This window comes from Trichophyton benhamiae, assembly GCF_000151125.1.
Source record: "Trichophyton benhamiae CBS 112371 chromosome Unknown Abenha-G-c-312d04.f1, whole genome shotgun sequence".
Taxonomy (NCBI): Eukaryota; Fungi; Ascomycota; class Eurotiomycetes; order Onygenales; family Arthrodermataceae; genus Trichophyton; species Trichophyton benhamiae.
Genome location: NW_003315104.1, coordinates 224839 through 251982, shown reverse-complemented (window position 1 = coordinate 251982; position 27144 = coordinate 224839). Strand labels below are relative to the sequence as shown.

General features: G+C 48.5%; 11 protein-coding genes across 11 annotated transcripts; 6 read left to right on the top strand and 5 right to left on the bottom strand.

The window, feature by feature from the left end:
• Positions 1–926: 926 nt before the first annotated feature.
• Positions 927–1061, bottom strand: ARB_07740 (uncharacterized protein; the record flags this gene model as incomplete). Its single annotated transcript, XM_003013974.1, has 1 exon — positions 927–1061. One exon carries the CDS (start codon positions 1059–1061, stop codon positions 927–929), a length of 135 nt encoding a protein of 44 aa, XP_003014020.1.
• A 135-nt stretch (positions 1062–1196) lies between these two features.
• On the top strand, positions 1197–1430 carry ARB_07739 (uncharacterized protein; the record flags this gene model as incomplete). Its single annotated transcript, XM_003013973.1, has 1 exon — positions 1197–1430. One exon carries the CDS (start codon positions 1197–1199, stop codon positions 1428–1430), a length of 234 nt encoding a protein of 77 aa, XP_003014019.1.
• Positions 1431–2492: 1062 nt separating this feature from the next.
• On the bottom strand, positions 2493–5230 carry ARB_07738 (uncharacterized protein; the record flags this gene model as incomplete). The annotated part of the gene is made up of 4 exons (XM_003013972.1): positions 2493–3983; positions 4041–4448; positions 4517–4944; positions 5035–5230. 4 exons carry the CDS (start codon positions 5228–5230, stop codon positions 2493–2495), a joined length of 2523 nt encoding a protein of 840 aa, XP_003014018.1.
• A 1024-nt stretch (positions 5231–6254) lies between these two features.
• Positions 6255–10979, bottom strand: ARB_07737 (guanine nucleotide exchange factor, putative; the record flags this gene model as incomplete). Its single annotated transcript, XM_003013971.1, has 3 exons — positions 6255–6505; positions 6576–10753; positions 10777–10979. The coding sequence occupies 3 exons, from the start codon at positions 10977–10979 to the stop codon at positions 6255–6257; spliced, it is 4632 nt and encodes a 1543-aa protein (XP_003014017.1).
• Positions 10980–11071: 92 nt separating this feature from the next.
• Positions 11072–12765, top strand: ARB_07736 (uncharacterized protein; the record flags this gene model as incomplete). Its single annotated transcript, XM_003013970.1, has 5 exons — positions 11072–11354; positions 11458–11617; positions 11740–11811; positions 11883–12097; positions 12278–12765. 5 exons carry the CDS (start codon positions 11072–11074, stop codon positions 12763–12765), a joined length of 1218 nt encoding a protein of 405 aa, XP_003014016.1.
• Positions 12766–13389: 624 nt separating this feature from the next.
• Positions 13390–14477, top strand: ARB_07735 (uncharacterized protein; the record flags this gene model as incomplete). Its single annotated transcript, XM_003013969.1, has 3 exons — positions 13390–13502; positions 13569–13801; positions 13867–14477. The coding sequence occupies 3 exons, from the start codon at positions 13390–13392 to the stop codon at positions 14475–14477; spliced, it is 957 nt and encodes a 318-aa protein (XP_003014015.1).
• A 695-nt stretch (positions 14478–15172) lies between these two features.
• Positions 15173–17450, top strand: ARB_07734 (uncharacterized protein; the record flags this gene model as incomplete). Its single annotated transcript, XM_003013968.1, has 2 exons — positions 15173–15299; positions 15373–17450. The coding sequence occupies 2 exons, from the start codon at positions 15173–15175 to the stop codon at positions 17448–17450; spliced, it is 2205 nt and encodes a 734-aa protein (XP_003014014.1).
• A 273-nt stretch (positions 17451–17723) lies between these two features.
• Positions 17724–18992, bottom strand: ARB_07733 (vacuolar carboxypeptidase Cps1, putative; the record flags this gene model as incomplete). The annotated part of the gene is made up of 1 exon (XM_003013967.1): positions 17724–18992. The coding sequence occupies one exon, from the start codon at positions 18990–18992 to the stop codon at positions 17724–17726; it is 1269 nt and encodes a 422-aa protein (XP_003014013.1).
• Positions 18993–19700: 708 nt separating this feature from the next.
• On the bottom strand, positions 19701–22298 carry ARB_07732 (uncharacterized protein; the record flags this gene model as incomplete). The annotated part of the gene is made up of 4 exons (XM_003013966.1): positions 19701–20933; positions 20993–21098; positions 21159–21600; positions 21656–22298. The coding sequence occupies 4 exons, from the start codon at positions 22296–22298 to the stop codon at positions 19701–19703; spliced, it is 2424 nt and encodes an 807-aa protein (XP_003014012.1).
• A 620-nt stretch (positions 22299–22918) lies between these two features.
• ARB_07731 (uncharacterized protein) lies at positions 22919–23200 on the top strand (the record flags this gene model as incomplete). The annotated part of the gene is made up of 1 exon (XM_003013965.1): positions 22919–23200. One exon carries the CDS (start codon positions 22919–22921, stop codon positions 23198–23200), a length of 282 nt encoding a protein of 93 aa, XP_003014011.1.
• Positions 23201–23407: 207 nt separating this feature from the next.
• ARB_07730 (uncharacterized protein) lies at positions 23408–24867 on the top strand (the record flags this gene model as incomplete). Its single annotated transcript, XM_003013964.1, has 4 exons — positions 23408–23459; positions 23569–23645; positions 23675–24535; positions 24676–24867. The coding sequence occupies 4 exons, from the start codon at positions 23408–23410 to the stop codon at positions 24865–24867; spliced, it is 1182 nt and encodes a 393-aa protein (XP_003014010.1).
• Between the last annotated feature and the right edge of the window lie 2277 nt (positions 24868–27144).

Genomic DNA, 27144 nt, shown 5'->3' with positions numbered 1-27144 from the left:
TTCGTTGAGCCGAAGCTAATTAGCCTAACACTCCCTTTACAGATACTACAAAAAAAAAAAAAAAAAAAAAAAAAAAAAAATAAAAAATGAACAGAATGGATCGAACAGTCGAACTTAAAGAACGCCAAAACGTCTAGTAACTCATTACTGGCAAGATTAACAAGTTCTATATCCTCGGATTCTGCTAGAGTGCTGTCGCGTATAATTACGTCTGCTGAGCTTTGGTCTTGATATAGAGTATAATGATTCACCTACATTTCAAGGTTACACCTTGAGCAGGTATTTATATATCCACTTATCCGCCAGCCCATGACTGAAGTTACAAGGGCAGGATAAGCCGTCGGACCAACAGGGCCATGGGCTTATATATGCGTACTTTGGGGGAGGAATGGACCTGGATGTGGTGGGTATATTACAAGATTAACGATGAATATGTTACCTCGGGATCTCCTTTTCCTCAGATAGGTAAGTCAGGATGCTCCAGCACAGGAGCTCCTGAGGGTGCACAACCAGGCAGCTGACTGCCTCTAAAGTGTGCGTAGCATTTAGCGAACTTTTCCATCACAGTCATGTGAAACTTGTTGTTGGGATACGAGGCCATCGCTCTCATTCTATCGTCATCATCCTGATGCCCTGGTCAAAAAGAAAGAAAAAGATATCAAGAAATCAAGATCTGACTCCGCGGATCATGGTCCAAGCACCTGCTGACTAACATCTGCTGCCGTTCAGCCGCAGCCAAGGCCTAATTCTATTGGCTACTATGCCGGACAGGGAAGATTCTGCGCTTACTTAAGCGATTGTGACGTCATGGACCGTAAGTTGAAGCTGACAGAGAAGCGAGATTATTGATCTCGATGTTTCTTGTCGCTTCAAGGGCATGGGACAGCCCATGTCGCGAGGCCGTACGATGCAACATCAGAATTTTTTCAGTACGGCTTCAACTCGAGGCCTACGGGTATAAATATGGCCTCAAATCCTGCTGAGAGGACGTCTTTCTGCTCATCATCATCAGCAACAACAACTACAACAAACAAAACATCAAACACAACGAAAACAATCATTCTTCAATCAATTCGGGTCTATCTATCTGCATATCGTGACCCACAAGCTACAACGTCAGCCGCAGCCTTGATAACTCAGCCATAAGAGTTAATCCTTTATTCCAGACGCCAATAACAAAAACCACAACAACAACAATGGCCGCCAACTTGACCGACTTCACCCTCCACTACACCCCAATGGTCATGGAAGCAAACAATGCATCCCGCCGCAACTCGAGGGACTTTGAGCATCACGACAATTCAGCCTCCTCTTCACCATCTTCGTCCCGGTCTTCTTCTCCCGCTCCAGCTCATCGACAGAAAATGAGCAAGGCAGCCGAAAAGAGATCAAGTTCCGCGGCTCGTGCTTCTTACTTTGCCAACCGTTAAGCTGAGCCAGCCATCTATTACCTATACGACTGAATGACTATCACTCGGTCGATGACAGTACGAAACATCAGTCTTTTATTACATTTACGAGATATACATCTAGGATACCTCCTAGTTAATTTCTAATGACATATTAATAATTGGGACGGCGATATAGGGAACTTGGGTGGATATGGATGGAACGACTGTTACATGATTTTGACATCGAAATTATTAATTATTAATGCACTCCAAGCTTGTATATTAGCAACACTTGATATCTAATTAACACCTATTGACCCCGATACGCTCTCCCTAGTGGTTATAAGAAGTTCTATAAATATTTACTCCTAAGTAATCGAGGTTGATTGCATTTCTTTGGCGCCAATATATATCAGGCATGCACAATTGTTTCAAACACAGCCATCCTCATGAATGCTTCTGGAGCCGATAGTATTCTAGAAGTAACCAGGAAAACAAAATATACAATCCCAATAAATTTGAGCTATTAATAGGAGTCAGCTTCTGTTTCAGTAAGCAGTACTTGAGCGCATGCTTCTTACACAAAAGTATGAAGAAGTTTGGGGTCATCTCATGCATGAAGATTGCAATCGGAACTAGAACTTAAGATCGAGACCAGGATTGAATCTTCGGTTCAGTTGGGCTTAAGCCAGTTAAATAATGCTAAGTAGGATGCATATACATATGTCAGGAGATAAGCCACTCGCTATTCTCACGCTGCTCCCGGAAAGGTCGGGCTAGTTGGGGAACCGAAGCATCCATGCAAGTTCCATGCAGATGTTTCGAAACTCAAGAGCAGAGCCTCCCTCCTATGGCCCACTTGTCTAAAAATAGAAGCCATGCAAGATCTTGACTCAGCCCAGATGTGTTTATCTTTAGCACTTTCAGCGGAACCATGCGTTTGTTTCGAATATTGACGGTGACTGACGAGGTTGGATATGCGTGATGTATGTACAACCAACGAGTAACGATCACAGCTCCCGATTGTTCAAGTTTGCTTTTATTTATGAAAATATTTGTATAGTTTAGTTACACAGGCTATATAACTGCGCTATCAGTTGATCACTCGCGATCGAATTTGACGAGGAACTCCGTAGGCACAGTAGGTATATATTTCCTTGCACGCTCGCGGTTTACTCCACCAAAACCGGCTCCGTAACTGACTAGCATGTCGGTGCTGGTTGGGAGCTGGAAAGGTAATGTGAGTGAAGGGTCAAGAAGGAGTGGGGCGTTCTTGGGGATGGTTATTTGTGATGATGGGGGTGGCGCGGGCGAGTTAGATCCGCTTGGTGATGATGGGGGTTGTGATGCTCTAGGTGTCCTAGGGGTTTGTGGTTCTTCGGTTGGCTTTGTCTCACCCTTCCCTTGGTCTGTAGCTGGGGAACCAGTGGGCTTGGAGTGCTGTCGATGTTGATCGAGAATCTGTCGTAACTGAGTTGGGTCATTTTGCAGTGAGATTAGGAGCTTCATTGCGCTCTTGGAGAGGCCCTTTTCTCCCACCTCGGATCGATAGAGCTTTACGGCGTGAAGAAGCTGGTTTGGCGTGAGGCGCTGAAGCTGTTCGAGTGTCTCTATAAGTGAGTCCATATCTTCACCCAATGATGAGAAACATTGTAGCCACTGTAACAGTTCGATGAGCGGTTCAAGGTGCCTACGAGCGGATTCAACAGTGTTTTCTCCAGTGCAGGTCGCGGATCCGTTTTCGTAATGCTCAGGTTGCCGGTTGTTTGTTCGTGCCCAGTCCTCCAAGGCGGATACATTCATCCTGATCTGCATAGCCTTAGTGCGCGCAAGATAGTGCTTCGTAGTCATTATACGGTTGAAAAGTTCGGATCCAAGCCAGTAGAATAGCTGTGCTATAATTTGGGTTGTGATGATGGAGTGCACATCATATAGATCCAGCACAAAGAGTGTTGACGATAATAGAGATGTCACATTCCGGGGTGCAATCTCTGCCCGTTTCTTAGGCGAGGGTGGTCGATATCGCTTCTCCATAGGCTCTGGTTTTACCTTTGATTTGGTTCTGAAAAGCTTCCATTCGTTTTGGAACTGAACATCTTCAAAACCGGGTATTGTTTCATGGTCAAGCATTGCGGTGTCCAAAATTTTATCTATGCGGCGCTCAGCGTCGCGGATAATAAGGATAAATATTTCATTAATCAGCTCTGCGAGGTGAAGCTGGAACTCCACTGTAGCTTCAACCAGTCCGGCATCCTTCTTTAAGTAATGCAGTAGTAAAGTGGCGTTTGATATCCAGAATGCCAGTATGGTCATATCCCACTGGTGCTTTTCTACCACACGATTGATACGATCAGTTGCAGAATGAAGAAGTGTCTGCAGGAGGTCAGGGCTGGCATAATAGTGCGCGTATCGTGCGCAAAGGAAGAGTAAATTTGCGGGAACAGGCTTTTGGGAAGGAGACCGTTGTGGTGTCATATTGGTTATAACAATGTCCAATATTCGCTCCAACTCGTTCTCCTGAAATACAAACATTTGGTCATTCAGGCAACGATCCCAGACAAATTCGGGCTGTTCCTCATATTCGTCCGGTGACTATGATAGCAAAATGTTAGCACCTATCATCTCAATCAATTAAGATGGAAATCATACGTCGTCGTGTTTCTCATTAAGACCCAAGCTCGACAAATCAACTTCCAGGTTGATAGCACTCTCTTCCATCATCATCCTTCTCTTCATCTCGTTTTCGGCCATTTCCTCTTCAAATCGATTGTGTGCGAATCCTGAGTCGTAAAAGTCGGCTCCGCCAGTTGTAGACCCAACTTTATAGCCATTTTCGTAAAGGTATTTGGAGATGTCTGTTCCAGGCTGAACGAAATCGAAAGCTGTCCCGCCAGAAGACGATCGGATGTCCGGTGACGCGCCATGATCCAATAAATTCTTCGCAATAGTTTTATGTCGATTCGTCATAGCCCACATTAAAGCGCTCCATTGATTGCGGTCCTGCTGGTCGACAAATGCGCCCGCATCAAGCAAAGCAGATACAACTTCATGATGACCCTGAAACAGTACAACGCGTTAGCGGGAAGAATTCAAAATGAGAGCAATTCCACAAAATGGGTACTTACAAAACAGCTAGCATATATCAATGGTGCAGTACCCTCCTCGTCCGGCGCATTAATATCGATATATTTCATAGCCTTGCCGGTGACCAGCTTTCTGACCCGGGCGACATCCCCGTTACTTGCCGCCATATTCAGGGTTCTTTGGAGGATTTCCTTCTTCTCCTGCTCAGATAGCTTCTCATCAGACACAATATCGTCCTCGTCCGCTTCGACATTGTCTCCATCCCGATGTGCCGCCTGAGCAGCCAACATTTCCATCAGCCGGGCATCGTTTGACTCGCTTGGTCTGTCACGTAGTCGAGAACCACCCGTCAGGCTCTGAGACGGGTGTCGAGGATTGTAGAAGTCTTCTTCGGAGTTAATATCATCAAGGGCTAGGTTAAATGATAGGGGTTTTGTAGGCATAGGAGTGGTGAGAAATTGCGACTGGCCTGTTCAGAGAGGAATCCAAATCCGTTAGCTCATCTCGGTAGCGCAAGGAACAGCTGTATAATAGAGAAGAGAGTAATAGAGCGGCTTACCCTGCCATCCATCGTATATCTCGGTCTCAGAATTATAGCTCGGAAATGAGCGCCGGTCGTCTAGCGAGGTTGGTAAGTCGGGAGGTAGCGTTCTGGGCTTCTCGACCCCGTCGTCACCACTGCTCTCGTGCTCGGCAGCCGTGACGCTGACGGAAGGGCCCCGAGCCAGGTCATGGTCCTGGCCTTCAGGGTCCATCGCATTTAGATGGGCTGTACTGCCCTCTTCCAGTCCAGCGGTGATGTTTGTCGAAGGGCCGGCGGGTTCAAGCAAATGACTATGCGAAGCAACCGGGCTCACCAGGGAGAAAAAGCTATCCTAGACTGCGGGGGAAACTAGCATCTGAGTCCATTAGGGCGAATGAGCACGCGGACAGGAACCGTAAATGGCAGCAAGGATGGCGACGCTGAGATATCGGGTTCGGGAGTTATAGCTGGTGCTGGATTGCTGGCGTGTTTGGTGGTTTGGACAGGTTGATGATGCTTTGTGGGTAAATAACGAGGCAGACAGATGTTTTTCCCTGGTGGAGTTTAGATCCAGCAGTTGCATGGCCAAGATGACGTTTCTAACAGGAATAACCAACAACATCTCGGATGATACGGAGGATACAGGTGAAAGAAGCGAGTCGGTGCAATAGCTGAAGAAAAGAAGCATTACATTCACCGTCTGTTTTCGATTATATCCAAAACAAAGCCGTTTCGGGCCCTCTTTTTTTATGGCAGATAGCAACCAGATCCATCATAAGCAGCGTTGATGTTCATTATCAAAAGAGAAGAAAAGAATCATACATCCAACACTTCAGGGAATAAAAAAAAAAAAAAAAAAAACAGCCATTAATGAGAACACGCTCAAGTTGCTGCCTCGCCGTGCCAGCCCCCAGATATTCCAAAAAGACAAATAAAAACATGAAGTTAATAAGAATAAATCAAACATAGACCAAGAAATGAAGACAAAAGCCCACACCAATGCTCCAGAAATAAGATGTTTACCAAGGTCCAGACCCCAGGATGCGCAGGAGAGGGGGGGGGGGGGGGGGGAAAGAGACTAAGCATATAAACTTGAAGCCGAATGCAAAAAAGATAACTGGTAGTTAGATGACAGGGAAATGCCAATAATGGGAGATCAAATGGTAATTAGATATGTGAAACACCCGGGTTTCACGGGTCATAGATCGATTCGCTCGCTCGCTTTTCAAAAATCAGCCGCTGGTCGGAAGAACATTTTATTCAATCGCTTTGCTGAACGCTTTGATATCGTCATCTGCCAGGGCAGCAATCCATAGGCAACGCTCTAAAACTCCAGGGACAGGTTCGAAAACATATTTTGTGCTTGCATCAATGAGGCGAAGAAGACTCTTCACGATGGCTGCGGCAGTGTGATAACGCTCAAAGTTGACCAGTGGTTCGCCATCGCGAGTGCTGGCGATCTGTGCTGGCTTTTGAGCGTTATATGTCAAGTCTTGCACATAGAGGCCTGTCGCAACAGTTAGCATTGTCGATCAAGCGAAAATCAGACACGACTGGACGGAGAAGCATTTACTTACCAACAAAGGGAATACAGCCGTCTTGGACGGAAGATTCCATTTCAGACCTAAGTTTATGAAAGTTGCGGATTGGTTGGATCAGAAACTCCATTTCCGCCAGTATCTCCTTTTCGGTCTCTGGAACACGCTCCCATGTTTTAACGAGTCGTGTACAGTCGACAGATGATAAGGCAATGACCATCTGCAACATAGTGGCATAATTACGCAGCTTCCTTGCGTTCACAGCAATGTGAATGAGTTTCGTGATCACCAGAGCACGCTCTGTGATATTTTTGGTGAGCACGACTTCTGATACGGCCCATTTGACCATCAAGTTAAAGCGTGCGACGACCATATCTATGCCTTTACGATCAACACCGGCAGAGAGATAGTCAACCCAGTTAAGTGGAGAAGGGCAGGAATGCGTCCAGCGCATGTCAACAAGGTCTTTCCAGTCGACTTCACTAAGAGCAGCTTGTTCGACGATGGTAAATTGTTTAGCAAGCGTCTGCGAGTCGTGGGCTAAAATAAAGGCAATATGGCCAGAGCTAGGGAGAGCATGGCTTGCGTGGGTCGGAGTAGTAGGAGCGATGGATGGGTGAGAGTTATTGCGAGGACGAGAAAAATTTTGTGGGAAATCCGGATGTTGGTTTGGAAATGGAGGGTCAAGATATTGATGGTATGGCGGTAAAGGAGTTGGCTGGAGGAAGGAAGACGCTACTATGGACGGTTCAGCGAGCGGGTGGGTAGGATCTGAAGGCTTCCTGGTAGGTCCTTCATCTATAGAGAGTTCGGACGAAAGCTCAGAGACGCTGTCATCTATGTGCTTATCACCTGTCGGTTCTGGCGCAGTAGCGCCATGAACAATCCTATTTATGCTAGCTGTCTTCTCAACAACCTCGATAGAGGGATGATTAGAGACAACATTTTGGCCTAAGGGCGAAGGATTCTCGAAGTTCGGAACTGTAGGTGTCTTCATGGACTCATCTCCCAAGCCACGCTCCAGCAGTGGAATAGAGGAGTATGAGTAATCTGATCCAAGATACGACTCAGTACCAATGGGATTACCGGCTGCTGGCTGTTCAGGATATGTAGTAGCTCCGGAACCAACATTCACACATTGGTTGTTTGTAGACCCATCAGGGTGAGCTTGACGAGATTCCTGCCTAGCAGTATTGGAGAAGCCAACAGAAGAGCTGTCATTTGGCCTAGCAACCGTATCCCCCTTCCATTTTCCCTCGAGCTTGAGCAGAGCAGACTCGATACTCCCGTCCGGCAGATCGGGTATTGTCCGAAAGCCAGCAACTGCATCTTCGAAGATGTGCCTAGCATGAGGCGGCTGTGGTGAAGAATGAGAACGCGTACCGCTACGGCTTAGTGAATCTAACGCACTAGAAGAAGTCGAAAAATCGATATCGTCATCATCGTAATCGTCATCATCATAGTCCTCGCTATGCGAAATGGAGTCCATATTGGATGCATGGGTTATGTATAATGCAGAGGACGTCGAGTCGGTTGCAGTGGTACTAGAGGCAAACCTAAACTTATTCAGGTCACGATCAGGGCCAGTGTTCAATCCCGGTTGTTCAGAGCCCATGGTAGTCTGCATTTTGCGCAAGTCACCACCAGGGCGTCTTCGAAGCCTCTTCTCTGGGAGTTGCATGCCCCTAGCCACGGGCATGTGTACAGGTAGAAAGGAGTCTCTACAAGCTCCCATGTCAGTCTTGTCAGTAGTCCTGGGCATGTCTGAAGCAGGTCGTTGGCCGCCATGGCCGCCTAGCACACTTTGGTAGGATGCATATTTGCGTAATCTGGAGCCTGGCTTGCTGATGGAGACATTCTCATGGTGAGTTGACATGGGTATCACCTCTAATTTGTCCTTACCGGGTATAGACAAGGGGATGGGAGTAAGCGGATCAATCTCTGGTTCGGGATCAGCTTGACCAGAGCCAGGATAATACATCTGGAATTCCTCAGGGAGTAAAGAAAGGCCACCGCTTGTACCAACCCTGGTATCATCAACAATGAGTATGGACTGGCTGCCCGTCGTGATCTGGCTAGAAGCTCCACGTGAGAAGTTGGGAACAGGTACCGAAGCGGGTATTTCTGCCCGTGGCTGGGTTTTCGGGCTTGGGCTGCGAGGAGCAGCGGAGGTAGCTAACGGTGTTTGATTTACTAGTGTCCCATAAGATTGGTAAGTCCTATCGCATAGAACATCGATTCGTGAGGGGCTCTTTATCCCAGGCCTCTTCTCGCGATACCTATCTGATCCGAAGACAACGTTGGGGGGAAGGAGAGATGTTTTACCATGAGCTGAAACGATAGGGCGCGGCTCCGGTTTGCTAAACACGGTGCTGCTAGAGGCGTTACCGGCACTAGAAGCACTACTATAAAGAACGCGGCGGAGAGAGCTAATGAATGTTTTCACTCCTGGTGCGGTCTTGGTCGGAGACTCCAAACGAGAAAAAGAAGCGGCTACCGAGGCAGAGGGTAAGAATGAAGACGAGCTCGGCGGCCGTAAGCGAGGCATAGAAGGGTCTGGCGGTGGTGAAAGTGGGCGTGTGGTTGGGACATCGGGCTCCAGAGGAGTGAGCATACTCCCACGAATGATACTGATGTTGGTACCTCCTGGACAATTGGTAGCTTCAACAGGGCATTGGCCCAGCGAACCCAGTCCCGCAGCACCACTTTCGATATTAAGATTCGACTGTGCCTGTGGTAAAGGAGCACGGTCATCTCTAAATGAATCCGAAAAGCTTCCGCTGCGTTTATGAGAGTGTGAGGATTGAGTGTGAGAGTGCAGGGGCCAGCGCCATATTGGAGAGCGCGGACTAGGCGGAGCTGGGGGACGAGAGGGGCCGTTTAATTTGGGAATGGGGTCCGGGGCAACATGCGCTCCTCGGTCTTGGTTGGAGACGCTGTTGCCGCGCAATGAGAGGCGTGAAGAAGGGGTATTGAAGATAGCCTGGTTGAAAGCGGTTTGTGCAGGTGGCGGGCTTTTATTGAGGTCATTCACGGAGACTAAAGAGCCCTTGCGGGTTTGGCTGGCAGGCGTATCCTGGGCAACGAGTTCGGAGTATGAAAAGCACAGTCCGTCCCCGTTAGACCTAGAGCCCGGCTTACTGGTGCCGGGGACAATGGGTTCCTCTGGTCGAGGATCATTGACAAATTCTGGATCATCCCAGCACTGCGCACAGCGACCATTCCAGCACCGTTTCAAGTCCAGGATAATTTTGGTATCACTAACGTCACGGGAGCTGCGGCGTTTGAGAGTCTCATACAAGGAATTGATCCGTGAGCAAAACTGTGCACGCAGGCTATCACTGGCAACGAAGTCATCTACGAAGTAGTTGAGGATCCAGTGGCGTAGAGCAGCAAAGACACGAATGCGGATAATGCGTCCGTCATCCTCACGGCGGTTGATGGCCCACTCCAGACGGGCGAGGAGAAGAGAGAGTAAATTACTAGGGGAGAGGTAAGAGCGGAAGGTAAGAAAGAAATCCGAGACAAGTTCGTAGTCCATAAACGATTCAGATGATATTTGGGCGACAATGCGGGCGGGCGTAGCGGCGGATAGTTGTTTGGTCTGTTTTGAGTATCGAACCACAGAAGCATCATGCATGATGGGTAGCAGGTCATCAAAGATAGAGGGTTCTATAGGCTCCTGAAGCTTGTAAAAGACAGATTGACCTGCTCCCTTGTCGATGACGGTCTTATGCACGGAAGAGCCGGCCATCTTGCCCATGGATATCGGCGAGGATAACCTCGGGGGCCTAGGGGCTGGTCGATAGGCAGAGACATGTTTCTCTGGGAATTTAAAGTCTTCTAGCTTACGAGCTGGCCCGGGCAGCTTGGGCGGTGTCTTTTCGACTGGCTCTGACCCCTCAATGACCACTTTAAGTGCTCCGCGAGTAGGACTTGGCGGGACATCGTCTATGGTAGGTAAGGATTTCCATCGACGGAGGTGATGGTAGGTCTGTGCAGGTGCACGCGAGGTTGTATCCGGCGGATCAACAAGGTAGGAGAACTGTGAGTTTGACCAAACACTCGCCCGGTGGCCGGCGGCTGTTATTTCCGGTATGCTCGGTGCTGGGCTTAAGGTATGCGGTGTGTAGGACCTGTTGGTGATTGGCCTGATATGTTGTTTGTGGATAAGTGTTAGGGAATGTATACCAGAGTCGGACAATTCTTCGACTGGGCTAAGGCTGAGGTCAACACATACCGTAGATATAACCGTCCATTGTTGCCGACGTTGGCGACAGTAAACTGACGGCCATGGGAGAGGCCTCGGCGACGCTGAGCAAGTACTTCGTCGCTGCTTTTTACCTCCCGCAAACTGGGGCCCTGGCTATTGATGTTCTGGCTCTTCGCGACAGAGTGTCTTCGCGGACCAGGAACAGAGTAGCTAGGGCTATTGGCGTTCATTATTATTGCACTCTCCGTGATGGGCTCCCCGGGGATTGTGGCTGCATATTCGGCCGGAGCTGTCAGAGAGAAGGCAGGCTCATTGCGGAAGTATGTCACGGGCGGCGGCGGAGGAGGAGGAGGAGGAGGAGGAGGATAAGAAGAAGGAAGAAGAGGGGAAAGAGAGTAGAAAACTATCTATATATTCGGCCGTCGCTGGCGAAAAAGGAACTGCCGGTCGATCTACGCCTCGCGGAGGTCGGTGTCGCGTGTTCTCTCCCAGAAGTGTGATGCACACTGGACGAAATGAAGGACAAAGGATGGTGATGGGACGAAGGAGGAAGGCCGGCGTAGGAGCAAAAGGGAGGAAGAGAAAGAGAGCCGACTCCCGTCGAAGTAAATGCGAATGGATGTTATGGTAGTAAAGGAAAGAGAGTTTTCCCGGGTTGGCGTTGCTGGAGGGCGGTCAAGCCGGCGAGAACAAGAAGCGCTGGCCTAGATACCGATCAGCGCTGCGTTACCAGACGACCAGACAAGGCGACGCGAAGCCTTGGAGACGTGAAAAAGCAACGCAAACGAGTAAGACGAAAGCGCAACAACAACAAGCAAGGCAAAAGGAAGCGTCGAAAGAAGAAAAAAAAAGGCGTAGGAAAGATCACGCATGCTTACGTAACTCTAAGCTGAGGCCACCCTTCTTAGCTAAGCGCGACGCGGGTGAGAATGGCCAATAGGAAAGCCCCTCGTGATTAAGTAATCAGCTATGAGCAGGGGGAGCTTAAAGAGACGTCGGCCGCAGCGAGGAGAGAGGAGGAAGCCAGAGCGACGACGACGACGAGCGAGCAGGCGGCCTGAAGTAGCTGCTGGAGGGCAGGGACGGCCAGGAGCTGGGCAGACGGGAAGACAAAAAAACCTGTAGCCCATCAGCCTGGATGGCCTACTTTTCCTCGCTGGCCGCCAGAACCTGGCAGCATTGCGGCGCGTTTTTCTGGTTGCGTTGCCAGCTGCTGCTTGCTGCTTGCTGCTGCTGTTGTTGTTTGTTTGGATGTTTTGGAAGCTGAAGAAGCTGGAAAAAGCAAAGAAAGCGAAAAAAAGAAAAGAGGACGCCTCAGATGACATAAGCAAAGCTAAGACGGAAGAGGGTTAGGGCTAACTCTAACTGAGCCCTAACTTCATCATGTGACATCACGTGCTGCGGGGTGTCCCGTGACTTGACTTTCGCAGGGCGTTTCCCAAAGGGGCAACGGAGGGCAAGGGACGGAGGAAGAAAAACAAAAGGAACCTTAACGAAACTTGTTGAGCTTGTCTTGAGAAGGGCGCAGAGCTTCGTCGACTCAACTGCGAGCCACCGTCATCGTCACAGCTGCTACTTACTCCACGGCGCAGAGATATAAAGCGGTCTCCTTCCCCTCCTTCTCCGGACCCAGTTCGACTCATCCTCTGCTCTGCTCAATTGAACGCCCTACGTCTACATACATCAACCACCGGCATTTCCCCTCACCCCACCCGCTCACAAGCTACAGCTGCAATGGCTCAGAAAGAGAAAGTCCTCCTCGCCTACTCCGGCGGCCTCGACACCAGCTGCATCCTCGCCTGGCTCCTCGAGCAGGGCCATGAGGTCGTCTGCTTCCTCGCCGATGTCGGCCAGGCTGAGGATTTCAAGGAGGCAGAGCGCAAGGCCCTCGCCGTCGGTGCAAAGAAGCTGGTCGTCGAGGACCTCAAGAAGGAGTTCGTCGAGGATCTCTGCTTCAAGGCCATCCAGTGCAACGTTCGTTCTCTGTGTTTCTTGACCCTCGCTCCCTGCAATTGACCATGGAAGGCTAACAGAAAAAATCCTCCTCCAGGCCATCTGGGAAGACCGATACCTCCTCGGGTGAGTCAATCGCCCTATTTTTTTTTTTTTTTTTTTTTTTTTTTTTTTTTTTTTTTTTTTTTTTTTTTATTTATTTGTCTATGTGACTACAACCAGGATTGGAATGCTAACTGTTGAGTAGAACTAGTCTGTAGGTGCCCAGAACTGGCCTCCTCTCACCAGCATTCAGTGATACTTACCTGTCCCCAGTGCCCGCCCAGTCATTGCCAGAGCTATGATGCGCGTCGCCCAACAAGAAGGATGTACCGCTGTCAGCCATGGTATGCATCCCACCGCTTTTTGACTATTTTTGCTTTTGGAAGGATATCGAGCTAACCCGTTTTTCTTTTTCTTCAACCAGGATGCACCGGCAAAGGGTACCTCTTCCCTGTCGAATCCCTGTATCTCATCGTGGCCCATGCTCACCCCTTCCTGCAGAAACGACCAAGTCCGCTTCGAGCTCGCCTTCTACGCCATCCAGGTGAGATGATTTTATACCCCTCGCCTTGATAGGCACTTTGCTCGTTCAATTGCTAACCCCCCGTTCAACAGCCAAGCATCAACGTCATTGCGCCATGGAGAATGCCAGAGTTCTACAACCGTTTCGCCGGCCGCAACGATCTCATCGAATACGCCCAGAAGTTTAACATTCCCGTTACTTCCACTAAGGCTAAGCCGTGGTCTATGGATGAGAAGTATGGGCCTTTCCCTCACTTTTTGCTACTAATTAGATAAGTCAATCATTAACACCTGGTAAATAGCTTGGCTCACTGCTCCTACGAAGCTGGTATCCTCGAGGATGCCGACCACACTCCACCAGATGACATGTGGAAGTTGACCGACGACCCTCGCAGTGCCCCTGATACCCCAGCTGATCTCAACATCGTCTTTGAGAAGGGTATTCCAGTCGCTCTCATTGACCCCAAGACTGGCAACAAGACCACAGGCTCTCTCGCCATCTTCTCTGCTCTCAACGAGATCGGCCGTGTCCACGGTATGCCATATTTTCCCCGGGGTTACATTGTATGCCTCATTGATCATAAACTGACGTCTATCCAGGCATTGGTCGTATTGATATCGTCGAGAACCGCTACATTGGTCTCAAGTCTGTAAGTCTTTTGCCTTCCCCTGTTCAAGCTACCCTTGGCGTATGCATACTGACCTCTTCCCTGCACAGCGTGGTTGCTAGTAAGCTTCTTTCCCCCAAATGCAGGTCCCCATACCACCCCTGCCCGAGCTCTAACACATTCTCTCCTAGTGACTCCCCTGCCATGACCATCCTCCGTCTCGCCCATCTTGACCTCGAGGGTCTCGTCCTCGACCGTGAAGTCCGTCTCCTCCGTGACCAGTTCGTCACCATCACCTGGTCCCGCATCCTGTACAATGGCCTATACTTCTCCCCAGAGCGCAAGTTCATCGAGCAATCCATCACCGCTAGTCAAGACGACGTTAACGGTCAGGTCCGCGTCCGATGCTTCAAGGGCGCCGTTTCCGTCCTTGGTCGCAGCTCTGAGACCAGCAAGCTGTACGACCCCGAGCTCAGCAGCATGGACTCCATTGACGACTTTGCTCCTACCGACACCACTGGTTTCATTGCCACGCAGGCCATCAGACTCAAGGCCTACGGTAAGGCCGAGAAAGCTGCCGGTGTCGACCTCACCAAGCCATAGATTTGACACATAAACTGCACCTCAATTTTAGTGCAACTCTATCTATCCCGAAGATTCCTCTGCCGGAGATTAGATAAAAAGATCGCACTACCAGATTTCCACCAGCATCACTACCGTTGCTACCACGATATCATCACCGCCATCCAGGGAGCTAGTTAATCGCCTGACGTTGTTTTCCTTTTTTTTCTCTATTTTTGGGGCAAAACAAAATGCACGGAAGGATAGAGAGGAAACCACATGTATTCTGGGCCAACAATCCAGATCTGAGGCGATACGTATACTTTTAATTAACGAGTAAATGCAATGAAATACTAATGAACTTGTTCATGTGAATCTCCACGAATCCAAGCTGAGGGTTACCTGCAATAGGTGGTCAAAGCGTAAAACCTAATAAAACCAGGTGACCAAACCTTAAAATAAAGGTCTTATGTAATGATATGATTATGTAATCATTTAGACATCATGTGATCTGGCGGCTTCGCGCGTTTAAACTTTGCCCCAGTAAATACTGAAGTGATTCTACAACTACACGTCTTGGTTTATCCATCACCGTTCGACGGGATATAACAGGCAGGCGGTCTGCTCTACCAATATATCAACTGAATGCAATTGAATTCCACAGAGTTTGAGTACGCTTGAGCCAACCATCTCATTCTCTAGCCTCCAGCACTAATAGCTTTTTCGACAGTTGCAAGATGAACAGGAGCAGACAGGCCCAAACCCAACCAACGTACGATTTTCTCGCTGAAAACTCTCCACCCCAGATGCCTAGAACGCCATTACGAAGAAGTACTCGAGCTAGCGATTCAGCGGTTAAGCCAGGTCAGTTACTCCATTTTCCCTGCGCTCCTTCTGCGCCAGGCTCCTCTGCTCACATTTTCTGGTCAATAAATAGATGTTGGGAACGAAGAACTACGCGTGCAAATCAGCACGTTGAAATACGATCTTGAAAACATCAAACAGGAAAGAGATCTTACTGCGCTGCAACATGAGAAAGAGCTAAGGGAGCTGCAGGCCAGGGCCGACGCGGATTTCCGAAGGGCACAAGCTGCTGAGACCAGCAATAATAAAACGCAACATAAGATCGAATCACTCACTGAAGAGCTGAAAAGTACACAAGAGGCAGCGATTAGCGAGAAGTCGTCCTGGGAAAGGAGGCTGAGATCGTTGCAGGACGAAAATGAAACTCTACGTGAGGAATCAAATGATTACCAGTCGCAACTAGCTGACCAGCAACGTCAGTACAAACACCAGATTGACGAGCTGGAAGCTATCAGATCTGCCCTGCAAAAGTCCCTGGATGAGCTACGGAATGAGCTTGAAGAGGTCACCGGTAACTTACAAACGGCACAGGAAAGGCTGGAAGGACGAGAATCAGAAGTTGAAGCGCTGGAAGCAGAAAATATCCGGTTAAAGGCTGAGGGGACGGATCCCGAAGCACTCAACGTTTTGAAAAGGGAATTATCGGAACAGCTGGCGCAAGTGAGAAGGCTTGAGAATGAGCTCAGGCCACTCCAAAAGTCCCAGAAAAGAGTGGAGGTCGTTGAGGAGCAGAAAATGGCGCTCGAGAGCCAACTCCAGATGATGAAGAGTGTCGAGGCGGAGCTACATAATACACAAATTCGAAATCAAGTACTAGAAGATGAGAAACGTTCCTGGGATACCTTATTGCAAGGACCAGGCCATGAGGCGGAGTTTGATTCTCCCGAATCTATCGTCCGAGCTCTTGTCCAGACCAGGATTGAAAATGCATCTTTAGTAGAAAGAATCGGACACATCCAATCTGAGGCTACAGAGAAGTCTGAACTAGCTGCTCGACTGGAAGACGAGAAACATTCTCTGCAAAAGGAGCTTGAAAAGGCACGCGCAAGTGGTGCAGCTAATGCCACCTCTTCGTCTTCGTCAGGCTCCGAGAGCCGAGCTAGACTGCGGCTAGAACGTCAGCGAACACTTGCATTAAAAGAGGTGGAATATCTACGAGCTCAACTTAAGGCGTTTGACGACGAGGAGACGACTATGAACGTCGAAGAGAATCGTTTTGATTCCCAAAAATCTGAGCATATTGCGCGTTTAGAAGACCTCTTAACTCAACACCGCCAGGAGCTCCATGAGTTACATGAACAACTATCAAAGCGAGAAGCAGAGGTAACACCTACTCCCGATTCTGCAGCATCCGCTACCACGACTCGAGGAATAAAACGACCGCTTTCCCCTGCAGATAGTGACGCAGAGAGCGAAAGGATTGCAGTCCTTACCCGCAAGTACCGTGCCGCTCAAGAATCGTTTTCTAAATCAGAGCAATCGGTCAAAATGCTTACAAAGGAACTTGAAGCTACCAAGTCTCATCTCTCTTCTCTCCAGGCGCAATCCCGGACTCGAATACTAGAATTCCGTGATAACCCCACTGCACAAGCAGAGAAGATTAAAATGACTACCCTGAAGACTCTCAAGGCAGAGAACGTTGACCTGCTCAACCAAATACGTGGTTCTCGCGCAAATATCAAATCAGTTCCAGCTTCCGTACTTGAAAGTATGAAGCTCGAGCTCAAAGAAGCTGAGAAGGCAGTTGCCGAGAAAGATAAACGTATCCGCCGGCTCAAGGAAATATGGACCGCCAAATCTTCTGAGTTCCGAGAAGCCGTTGCATCTATACTAGGGTATAAGCTGGACTTTATGCCTAATGGCCGGGTGCGGGTGACGTCTATGTTCCATCTATCCCCGGCCTACAGACACGGTGATGCAGGTGGCTCTGCCGATGGGCCTGGGAGTATGGGGGACGGCGAGGAGAACTCAATCATCTTTGATGGCGAAAATGGAACTATGAAGATATCCGGTGGCCCAAACAGCTTGTTTGCGCTAGAGATCCGTGATCTGATTAAATTCTGGGTTGAGGAGAGGAAAGATATCCCTTGTTTCCTAGCTGCGATGACCTTGGAATTTTACGATAAAACGACAAGAGCTTTACGGATGTAAGAGTCTGTCCGAACGACAATTTTGCTTGCTTCGAGCTATATGAGCTCTAGGCTGTTTTTTTTTAAAGCGTTGGCTATCCATTATGTTTCAGGTGCATGACGTGTCAAGCTACTTTATTCTTATACCTCATTTCTTGATATCTCTAAGTCAAGAATCCCAATAGGATGACAAAATCACTATATACATCATAGAACGCCTCAGCCCGAATCTGGGTAGATCAACTAAGTCGGGTGGTGTGTTGCAATGTCATAAATCCATGCTTAGTTCGCTCTATTATGCGTTGTTCTTCAAAAACTCGTATGCAACAATCGTGTGAATCTGCGAGATGTTAACGAGCTCGTCTATTTCGACGTACTCATCTGCGGCGCCCATATTGTTTGGTGTGCATCCTACAACGACAGTCGGCACATTGGCAGCACGATACCAGCGCGAATCTGACGCTCCGACCCGCATATTGCAAACAGCTTGCTGACCTAGGACTTCTGCTGATACCATTTCAGCTAATCGACATATCTCCTCGTTCGGAGATGTGTAGTTTGGCTCGGATGTCCGTAGAATACGCCAGGATATTCCTGCCATCGGCCCAAGCATGTCATTCAATCTTTTTTCTATAAATTCCGTTGATACGCCCACTGGTATACGGATATCACATTGGGCCATTGCAGAGCTCGGGACTAGATTCGGGGATACGCCTCCCTTGATTGTGCCCGTGTTCACGGTGATACGCTGCAAAGTATCTGATTCACCGGAGCCTGAAAGCGCTTCGGATATATCCCTTGCAGCATCGATGGCATCTGATACCGCTGGTGGTGCATTCATTGTGACCTTTTCAAGCTCATACACCGCATCCAGCGCCTTTCGCAGACGATCGATGGCATTCACACCTCGATGGACATGCGCTCCGTGAGCAGGGGTGCCAACAGCTTCGATATCAACCCAGACAAACCCTTTTTCTCCAAAGCGGATAACTCTGGGTGATCCGGCATCGCCGCATATCATAACATCTCCCGTTGCCTTTTCAACGTGGTCTAGCAGCCACTTGGTGCCCTGTTTGCCCATGGATTCTTCATCCCCAGCAAGAGTAAGTACAATCTCACCAGACCAGGCATTTCGATTTTCTGACAAGATCGTAGCTGCGACGATGGATGCTGCGATTCCGCCTTTCATATCAGAGACGCCACGCCCGTAAAGGCGGCCATCTTTTACCACACCACGTGCTGGCGGCACAGTCCACTTCAGCTCCTCACCAAGGGGGAATGTATCAAGGTGTCCATTAAAAACAAGTCGCTTACCAGGGCGACCGCTCGAGATGCATGCAACTACATTCACAATTCCCGCGCCAGTTACATAGCGGGTTATCTGAACGTCTGGGACGGCTTCTTCGAGCAGTTGTATGGCAACTATAGCTGCTAATGCGGTATTCCCTGGGGGGCATGGTGACGGAGCAGCTACTAGTTTCTGGGCTATCCGTACAATAGCTTCCCTTCGATTAGATACTTGAAGCCGTAGCTGGGGTCTTAGCTTTGCTGCTTGTTCTTCCATCTTTGCGAGAAATAATTAGGAGATGTTGGATGGCCACCAGATATGCGGTATCAGGGACAGCTTTTTCTTGCTATGTGAGCAGTTCAGAAGAGTATGTTTAACGCTAAACGTACGTCTTTGCTAGAGGATGAGGTTAGGTTGTTACCACGCTTGATATCTGAAGTCCTGGCAGTCACTTTGCTAACGACAGTTAAGACCCAGCTGACCAAGGGGTGGGCTTTTAGTCCGATAGTTGGTTAGCCCATGTTTAGCACATGGATCAAGGCCGAGTTTATGCGCTTGCCCTTAGGTTTTGTACTGTTCGAGGGAGCAGGCTATACGAAGTCAAGTCTAGATATTCGGAATAACAACATAGCTATGTACACTAATTGCCATTGAATAGACCTGGATTATGCAAGGGATTCCTGCTAGCTGTAATATTCACTCGTGCAACTCTTATGCACTCCTACAAGGTAATATATATAAGATATATATATAACGGATACATAGCAGGAAATACAAGATATAATCAAGAAAGCAATACAAAAGAGCTAAAAGGAATGATGCCTGTCTACGCCTGAACCTGTCTTCAAGGGTATATGATAACAGGTAAGAAATGGATCAACCAAATACATAGGACGAAAGAGAGAGTGGTGAAACTAATCAGTGAAATGACTAGTGCTGTCAATCGAATAGAAAGATTCCAGTAGCCAACCACAAAGTAACTGACTATGCCGAGACGTACTTCGCAATAGTGAGTCTACGTTCAGTCAAAGGCTCTGCCCAAGATTCCACAGAGGAATCTCCCTCTTTAGAAGTACCTAGGCCGTCATCCGCGAATGGGTCATCTTCTTTGTCTTTGTGGTCTGAGTTTGCACTTGATTGAGAAGTAAGCACACTCATACCGAGCCTCGAAGTATTGTTGCTGCATGTCGCGTCAAACTTGGCTTCGACCTTTCCCCTTCTCGGCCCGCTCGTCGATGTTGTAAACCTAGCAAGAAATTTCCCATCCTCGCCGGGCCTAATCTCTAGTTCCGGGATCTTCCATGTGACGGACGAATTCTTGCGTCGGAAAACGGCACCAGTGCTTGGGTGCATGGCAGCACCCACTGCTTTAGCAACTTCACGAGGACGCATAGTTGTTTCGTCAACTTGTGATATGTCCAGACCCACCGATAGCACCAGGTTGTGAAGAACAACAGATGCACTCGAGTCGGAGGAGATAAATTGAGAGTTCAGCGAATATTGTACAATTACACTTGCTTGAAATTCCTCCTCGTTCCAAACAGGTGTGAAGATAACAGGGCAGTATGAGGATAGGTTCGAAGAGTCCAGATGGATCTGATATTTGAAGGCAACTGTTGGCGTAGGACCCGTAATCTGTGCTAGACGTACTTGATATTGGCCTTTGGAGGAATCATCATGCGGTATATCACCCCCAGATGTAGTTATGCTCCTCTCCATAACAAATTGCGGGTTCGCAGCCACCCGTTCTAGGATGCCAAAGTTGTTTAGGCGGATAACTTGCGATTCCGAGGCATATTCTGCTGATGTATGGTTATTGTATGCAAGAGCAAGCTCTCCGACAACAAGTGATCTGGTAACAACCCCCTCTGATAACATGACGGTTAATTTCTCCACAATGGAAACATTAAGACCTGGTTCCGGTAGTACAGGGTGTGTGATTGGCCCCGATAGGCTGTGCAGAGTCTGCGAGGAATGAATAGAGGTATTATCCGGCATATGGTCCTCCTGGGTAACTTTTTCCGGCAATGCCTCGCTCCTTGGCATCTCGGGAGTTCCTGGCTGTGCCGATACAGCGTTACTCAAAGCAGGGAAGGGGTTTTCAGCACTGTGACCATTGCCTGGGAGCGGAGGTTGAGGGAAGAACATGGTATTTCGTACATCACGACGTCCTCTAACGGTCCCAGGGCCGCGAGCAGCGCCAGATTGTTGTGCTTTCTAGATAATGCAAGATTAGTTGGGAAAAGGAGCTGAGCACGCCAACAATAGGCACATACAAGTCGTAGAGTGTTTGCCACTTGGTTCAATGCTTGTTTAGCCTCGCTTTCATCCTCTGGAATTGGCTGGTCTCGAATGGTTAGGTTTATGCCCGAATCGTCAACACTAAAAGTAATGTCAGTTTTATCAGAAATACATACATGTTGTGAACGCAAGGTAACTCACGCAGCGGCTTCCCTTTGAACTCGTGTAATTTCATCTTCTATATCCGGTCTCTGAGAGTAGCCTTCCGCATCGACTTGTGAGGTTTGACCAGGTGCGTCTGTTGACTGCCCATTTATTGCAGTCGATTCTTCTGCTGCAGGTTCCTCAGGGATATCATTCGGCGCCGGCAGAGGAGGTGATTCAATGAATGCCGATTCATTCATAGTAGATGACGGTGGCCTTTGTGATTCCATTGAAGTAACCGCCTCTAAGCTATGATGTCCTTCTGATTCGTCCATCTGTTGAAAATTGCGGGATGGATCGGTACGGCGGAATGTGGTGAAAGGAGATCGAAATTTCTTCTCAGTAGGCCCAGTAGAAGGAACAATCATGCTCTTGCGTCTCCCCATAACCGTTCCAAGTCGTTTTAGGCCGCCAAAGGCAGTATGGCGAGGCTCGGGGGCTGTTGTGCTTGTTAAAAAAATTATAGCAGTAATTGATAAGCAACAAGAACTCACCCTGTTGGAGGCTGGGGCGACGCTGTGCAGAAGTACCAGAACGCTGACTCGCATCGTCATCATGGACTGGAGGAGGAGACGGCAGTGGCTCTGTCGCAGCCGGTGGGGTTGGTTTAGGACTTGTCGGTGTATCCTGTCGAGGCGAAGTTGGAGCTGGGGTAGATGGGACGGTCTCAGAGGGCAATCGTCCTCCGCTTTTCTTGTTAACGTACGTGCGGATCTCCTCACCCGCTTCTATGTTTAGTAACGAGTTAAGAGAGCTCTCTACTGCCTGGCGACTGCGTTCAACATGGTCTGTCTCGTGAGTTTGGTATTGAGTAAGGATGTCTCGCAGGTGGTTGACACGGTGTTCATCAACAGCTTGCAGTTGCTCGAGAACAAAGGGTGCTCTAGACTGCCATTGCGCTCTGGCATCGTCCACGGCAGCCTGTGCGCTGGGCACTTTTGAAGCCTGTTTGGGGCCTTTATCTTTAATCTTATCAAGCTTCTTTTGGGCAGCCTCCAGAGTCTTGGCTAGAGATGCAAGGTCGTTCTGGATTGTTACCATTGACTTCATGTCTGGATTTTTGGTTTCATATTCTCTGAGGGGTCTTTCGCCATCCACCTCAATTCCGTTAGCTAGCGCTTCGTGCGAATGAGCCATGGACTCTGTCGCAGAAAGGATCCGCTGCCATGGTATTTCAAAGACCCTATCACACAGAATTATCGAAAATCAGTAGATGCTTCGAGAAATAGAGTTTATTGAGAGTTGTATCCGACCCCAATGCCTGGCCTCCTTCTGGCTGTGGTCTCCGCGCAAGCTTCCGAAGTCCGAGATAGTATGCTTCCTCTAATCGGCGTCGTTCCTACTCGTCTCATTAGCATCCTATATTCCCGCCATCACACGGCGTATATGATTGGGGTAGCAAGGCGTACAGCAAGCCAATCTGCAACATCCGTATTGAGCTTGTTAACCGTCCGCAACCGCTCAGTGACAACAGCAATAGCTTGGCTAGGTTGCAAGATGCCCTATTTCCATATAATAAAGTATTAGTATATATAAATTTATAAAAGAGAAGGCAGCCATATCACTGGCGAAGACTACAAGATAGCCTAACTCACCGCTAGGGCAGGGTATTCCTGTCGCGACAGTTCCATATCAAACGCGTTTCATAGCCTGGATTCAGACAAGGGAACTATAGCATAGTTTCTCGGCAATAACAAAATAGAAACCAGGAGATATAGAGGTGTATTCTCAGCCTCAAGGGTAAGAGTGACTATTGAATGAATGACTGCTCTTCTCTGTTCTTTGCAACTGCGAATACTGCTTATCAGGAGAGGCAGAAGATGAGACGTTCTGTACATGATTTGCGACGTTCTGGATGGCGGAGAGAAGATGCTGACAAATTATGTCACGTGTCCTTTGTTTATTTTTGCCACTGTCAGAGAAAAAGAAAAAGTCTGGGGAAGAAGAAGGAAACAAAAGATAAACAGGATAAAAAGACGGATGCAGAGAAGAAAGAAAGGGGCATTATATATGGTGTAGAGGAAGGAGAAGGGCTATAGAGTGGGAATCAGTTCTGTTAGATGTTTGGGTAACTATTGATGCCGTCTCCTTATATCAGATCTTAATGCATGAAAGCAAATACCCGCCAGCCAATTTCTCACCATAACTGCTACTACTATAAGGAAAGCATTGGGTACGGACGTATATGCATAGAGGCCACGACTGATAAGCAATCTAAGGGCAAACCTTTATACCCCTAGCCGGTGATGGCTTCCAGTACAGCCTGGAGATCAGAAATTGGATTCTCTGATCGTTTAAGTAATATTGCAGCACTGCAAGTTGCACAATACCTTCTCCATCCAATTGAATGCCCGGCATATTCTGACTGGTCTACATAGGAGTTCAGCATACTGCCACAGTCATACAGAAGCAAACAGTGTCTCCGTGGGACGTGCAGAAGCGACCAAGCTTGAGGCTGAGGCGTTTAACGGCGCTTCGTCGAAGGTAAGGAGGGAAAATACCTAGATCCATAGCGGACTACGACATATAACACCTCAACAACACAGGCAGAGTATCAGGCTGCGTGCCAGAAACATATTGATGGGCTGAGAGGCCAACGGATTAAAGATGAGGACCCTAAGATATCAGAAGTCAATCGGGCTTATGATCTTGACCCTCGCCCGGGCAAGCAAATAGGGCCATACAAAAAGGCTCTGCCTGACAATGACGGACTCTTTTCCACCATTTACAAGTCAAGGAATGCGGATGGGTTGCTTGTGGCTTTAAAAGTCACAGTTCCGCAGATGATGCAACCGCCGCATGATTCGATGCGTGAAGCAAGGATAACACGCCGGGGCGAAAGTGCCAATGTCATTCCATTGTTGGATACTCTGCATGAGCCGGGTCAGAGATTCGTCCTGGTATTTCCATACATGTGTTGTCAGCTGGATACATTGCTGAGCCGGAATGTACTTTCTCCACAAGAAATACAGTCTCATTTGCGAGACCTCTTTCGTGCATTGGACCACATACACTCACTTGGCATCGTACATCGCGATATCAAACCATCAAATATACTCCTTCGCTCACCATCGGGGCCGGCGTATCTGGCTGACTTTGGTATCGCCTGGGACCCGACAGATCCAGCTTCTGAGCCGGCTGAGGCAAAAATAACTGATGTCGGAACAACATGTTATCGGCCACCTGAGATACTGTTCGGCGGGAAAGATTATGGTCCGAGCCTTGACTTGTGGGCTGCTGGGTGTGTTGTCGCGGAAGCCATCGACATGCCAACTCATCGAACACTTTTTGATGCTGGTGACCTTGGCAGCGAATTGGCGTTGATACATTCCATTTTTACAACCCTGGGGACACCAAACCTTGACATATGGCCGGTATGTACAGTATGCAGCGTATGAAGCATAGGGGTTTCAACCCCACCCCCCAGCACAGTTCCCCTGCTGCGGGTTTGTTTTGAGGGCCTCCCTTTTATAATCCCGGAAATTGCCATGTCTAATTAATGCTCATGATGTAGTCTGCCAAAGGATTGCCTGACTGGGGAAAAATCGAATTTAAGCAATATTGCCCAAAGCCCTGGGAGGAGATATTGAATGGTGTGCCACAAAATGGTCGAGATTTGGTGCAACAGCTCGTTCGTTACGAGAACAAGGATCGCATTGCGCCCTGCGAGGTTCGTGATTCATATGCGCGCATATATACAGGGTAGATTCATTGAAGGGGTTGCTAATAATTCCGGCATTAGGCATTGAAACACCCGTTCTTCAGCTAGCTACCCTCACCTGTTGCATCTCTACCCTCTCTCTTTGGTTTTGCTTATCTTTTTAAACCAATCTTACACGCAAGGAATCTTTGTGCATATCTTTGCATATCTTTGTGCTAATCCTGCATAACTAATTAACAATCACATGACTGTAATATTCACGTGATGATGGAATCATCCAGTTCCCAAAGTAGAAATTGTTGACCTCAACTTGACAACGTCGAAGCATCCATAACATCTATAGCAATTCACGCCGACCACAGTTCCCTACAGGATATCTTATTTCTCGTCTCCATTTTATGATATAACATGGCCGGCTAGCCAATTAAGAACCTTTTATGGCTTAGGGTTAGGTTCCGATCCGTACTGCGAAATGAACATCATCCTAGGATAAGCTCGTAAGGCCCCAACGAACATGATACTACCCTTTCCTATGATGTGGGATCGGAAATAGGATCTATTTAATAATAGAGCCATTGCTTCGGGTATAAAGCTTCATTCCGTATCAACAAAATATACTTAAACAGGGCTAACATATGGTCATAGTAACCGCTGAGAAGGTAGCTGTTGCCCTGTGAAATGCTTTTTCCTACTTTGCTTGAAAGATGTTGAAGGAACCGGCGAGTTTCTTCAGGAGTACGCTGACGGTCAGAAGGTAAACGTAGCTCGGGATATTTAAGCACCGCTAAAAACAAGCCAATTTAACTTTACTGAGGCACACCAAAGGGAACTCTCAGGTTAAGAGCAACAGCTTGCCTTTGCTCTTCCAACATAGAAGAAGAAAGAAATTTCCCATTATTAAAGACTCAAGACTGGAGTTGTGCCCAGAAGTCCATCCTTCTTCCTCATGGTACGGAGGAAGCCAGCGAGGCGTTGGCGAAACTGCTTGGGAGTTAGCTGGGGCTCAAACGCTCGGCAGTTTACGAAATGGATATCAGTTAAGGAGAAGGAGTCCATTCACTGCGCCTTGGGGTAATTATCTGAGACCGCTAAGTGAGCCTCTGGTTTGGGCGTTTCCTATGATCAAGACTCCCAGGGGCAGTTTTAGGTGTGGGCGCTTAATACTCCGTGCATACCACCGAGATGTGCCGAGTAGTGAGAAGCTCCAGGTAAGAAACCGACTTATGCAGGAACAAACTACGAAGTACGGAGTACAGAACATTTACTCCGTTCTTTAGCATAGAAAAGTGAATAGCGATAATAATTCAAACCGGTGGTAGGAGCTCCTTTTGGTTTGATGAAACCAGCAGATTGCTATGGGAACATCTGAGCGGCCCTGGCTGGTCGAGGAAGAGAAAAAGGACCCAACAGCAGCTGACACAAATTTCAACCAATAGCCGGGCAGTACCGGTTCCCCTTTTCTTTTGTCTGGGAGGATGTTGGACTCTGGTTCCAATCTTGACAGACTCGTATTGATCGACATGGCGACAAAACACGGCAGACAAGGAATGGGAAGAACCGGCGCCAGAATGTTTCCCCATCGACATGGAGAAGAATTGTTGCCTGGATGGAAGATGGTTACTTGCTCGATACGGAGGAGAGGTCTGGTTATCTCGGACGACCGATCGATCATCGGCGTGTGTCTCGCAGGATGGCGGCCATGCTGTTTGTTCCGTCAGCCGTGTGGATGATTCCTCATTGACTATCAGGGAAAGGCGTCAGGTACGAGCAGCCTCATCCTCGTTCCCGCTAACAGTTCCCACCAACAGAAGTCTGGGTTCCGGCCAGGGGAAAGTGCGAGCCCCTGGCGACCTCGTACCGATGTTTAATTAAAAGCAACTAACTTTAATACGGCCAACCGAGGAACCTGGCTGGAGACGATGTGGACAGGCGACGGGCTACCAGATGTCGACAGTTCTTCTCCGTACCAGCGACGTTGGAGTGCGTGGTGTCTGCGATCATGGTCATCATTCGATTGGGAATCTTCGATCTCAAAGGTGTGTGACCCGGACTTGCGCGATTAGTGTGAGCGGTGACCGTGGAGATATCACTTGCATCGCATGGGGAGCGCCATGGATATTCGCCCGGCTCGGCTTCAGCTGGTTCGACTAAACAGCCACTAATTTCTTAGTGTCCCAAAAATACACTTCGGGGGGGCTTTGCTGCCCGGGCATGAAAGTCTCCTCCTCCCCCAGGCTCTTAGCGACCGCTTCCTCGCTCTTTTCACTCTTTTAACTGCTGACATTCACGAATCGACGCTGCCTCGCTCCTTTCTTGTCGACA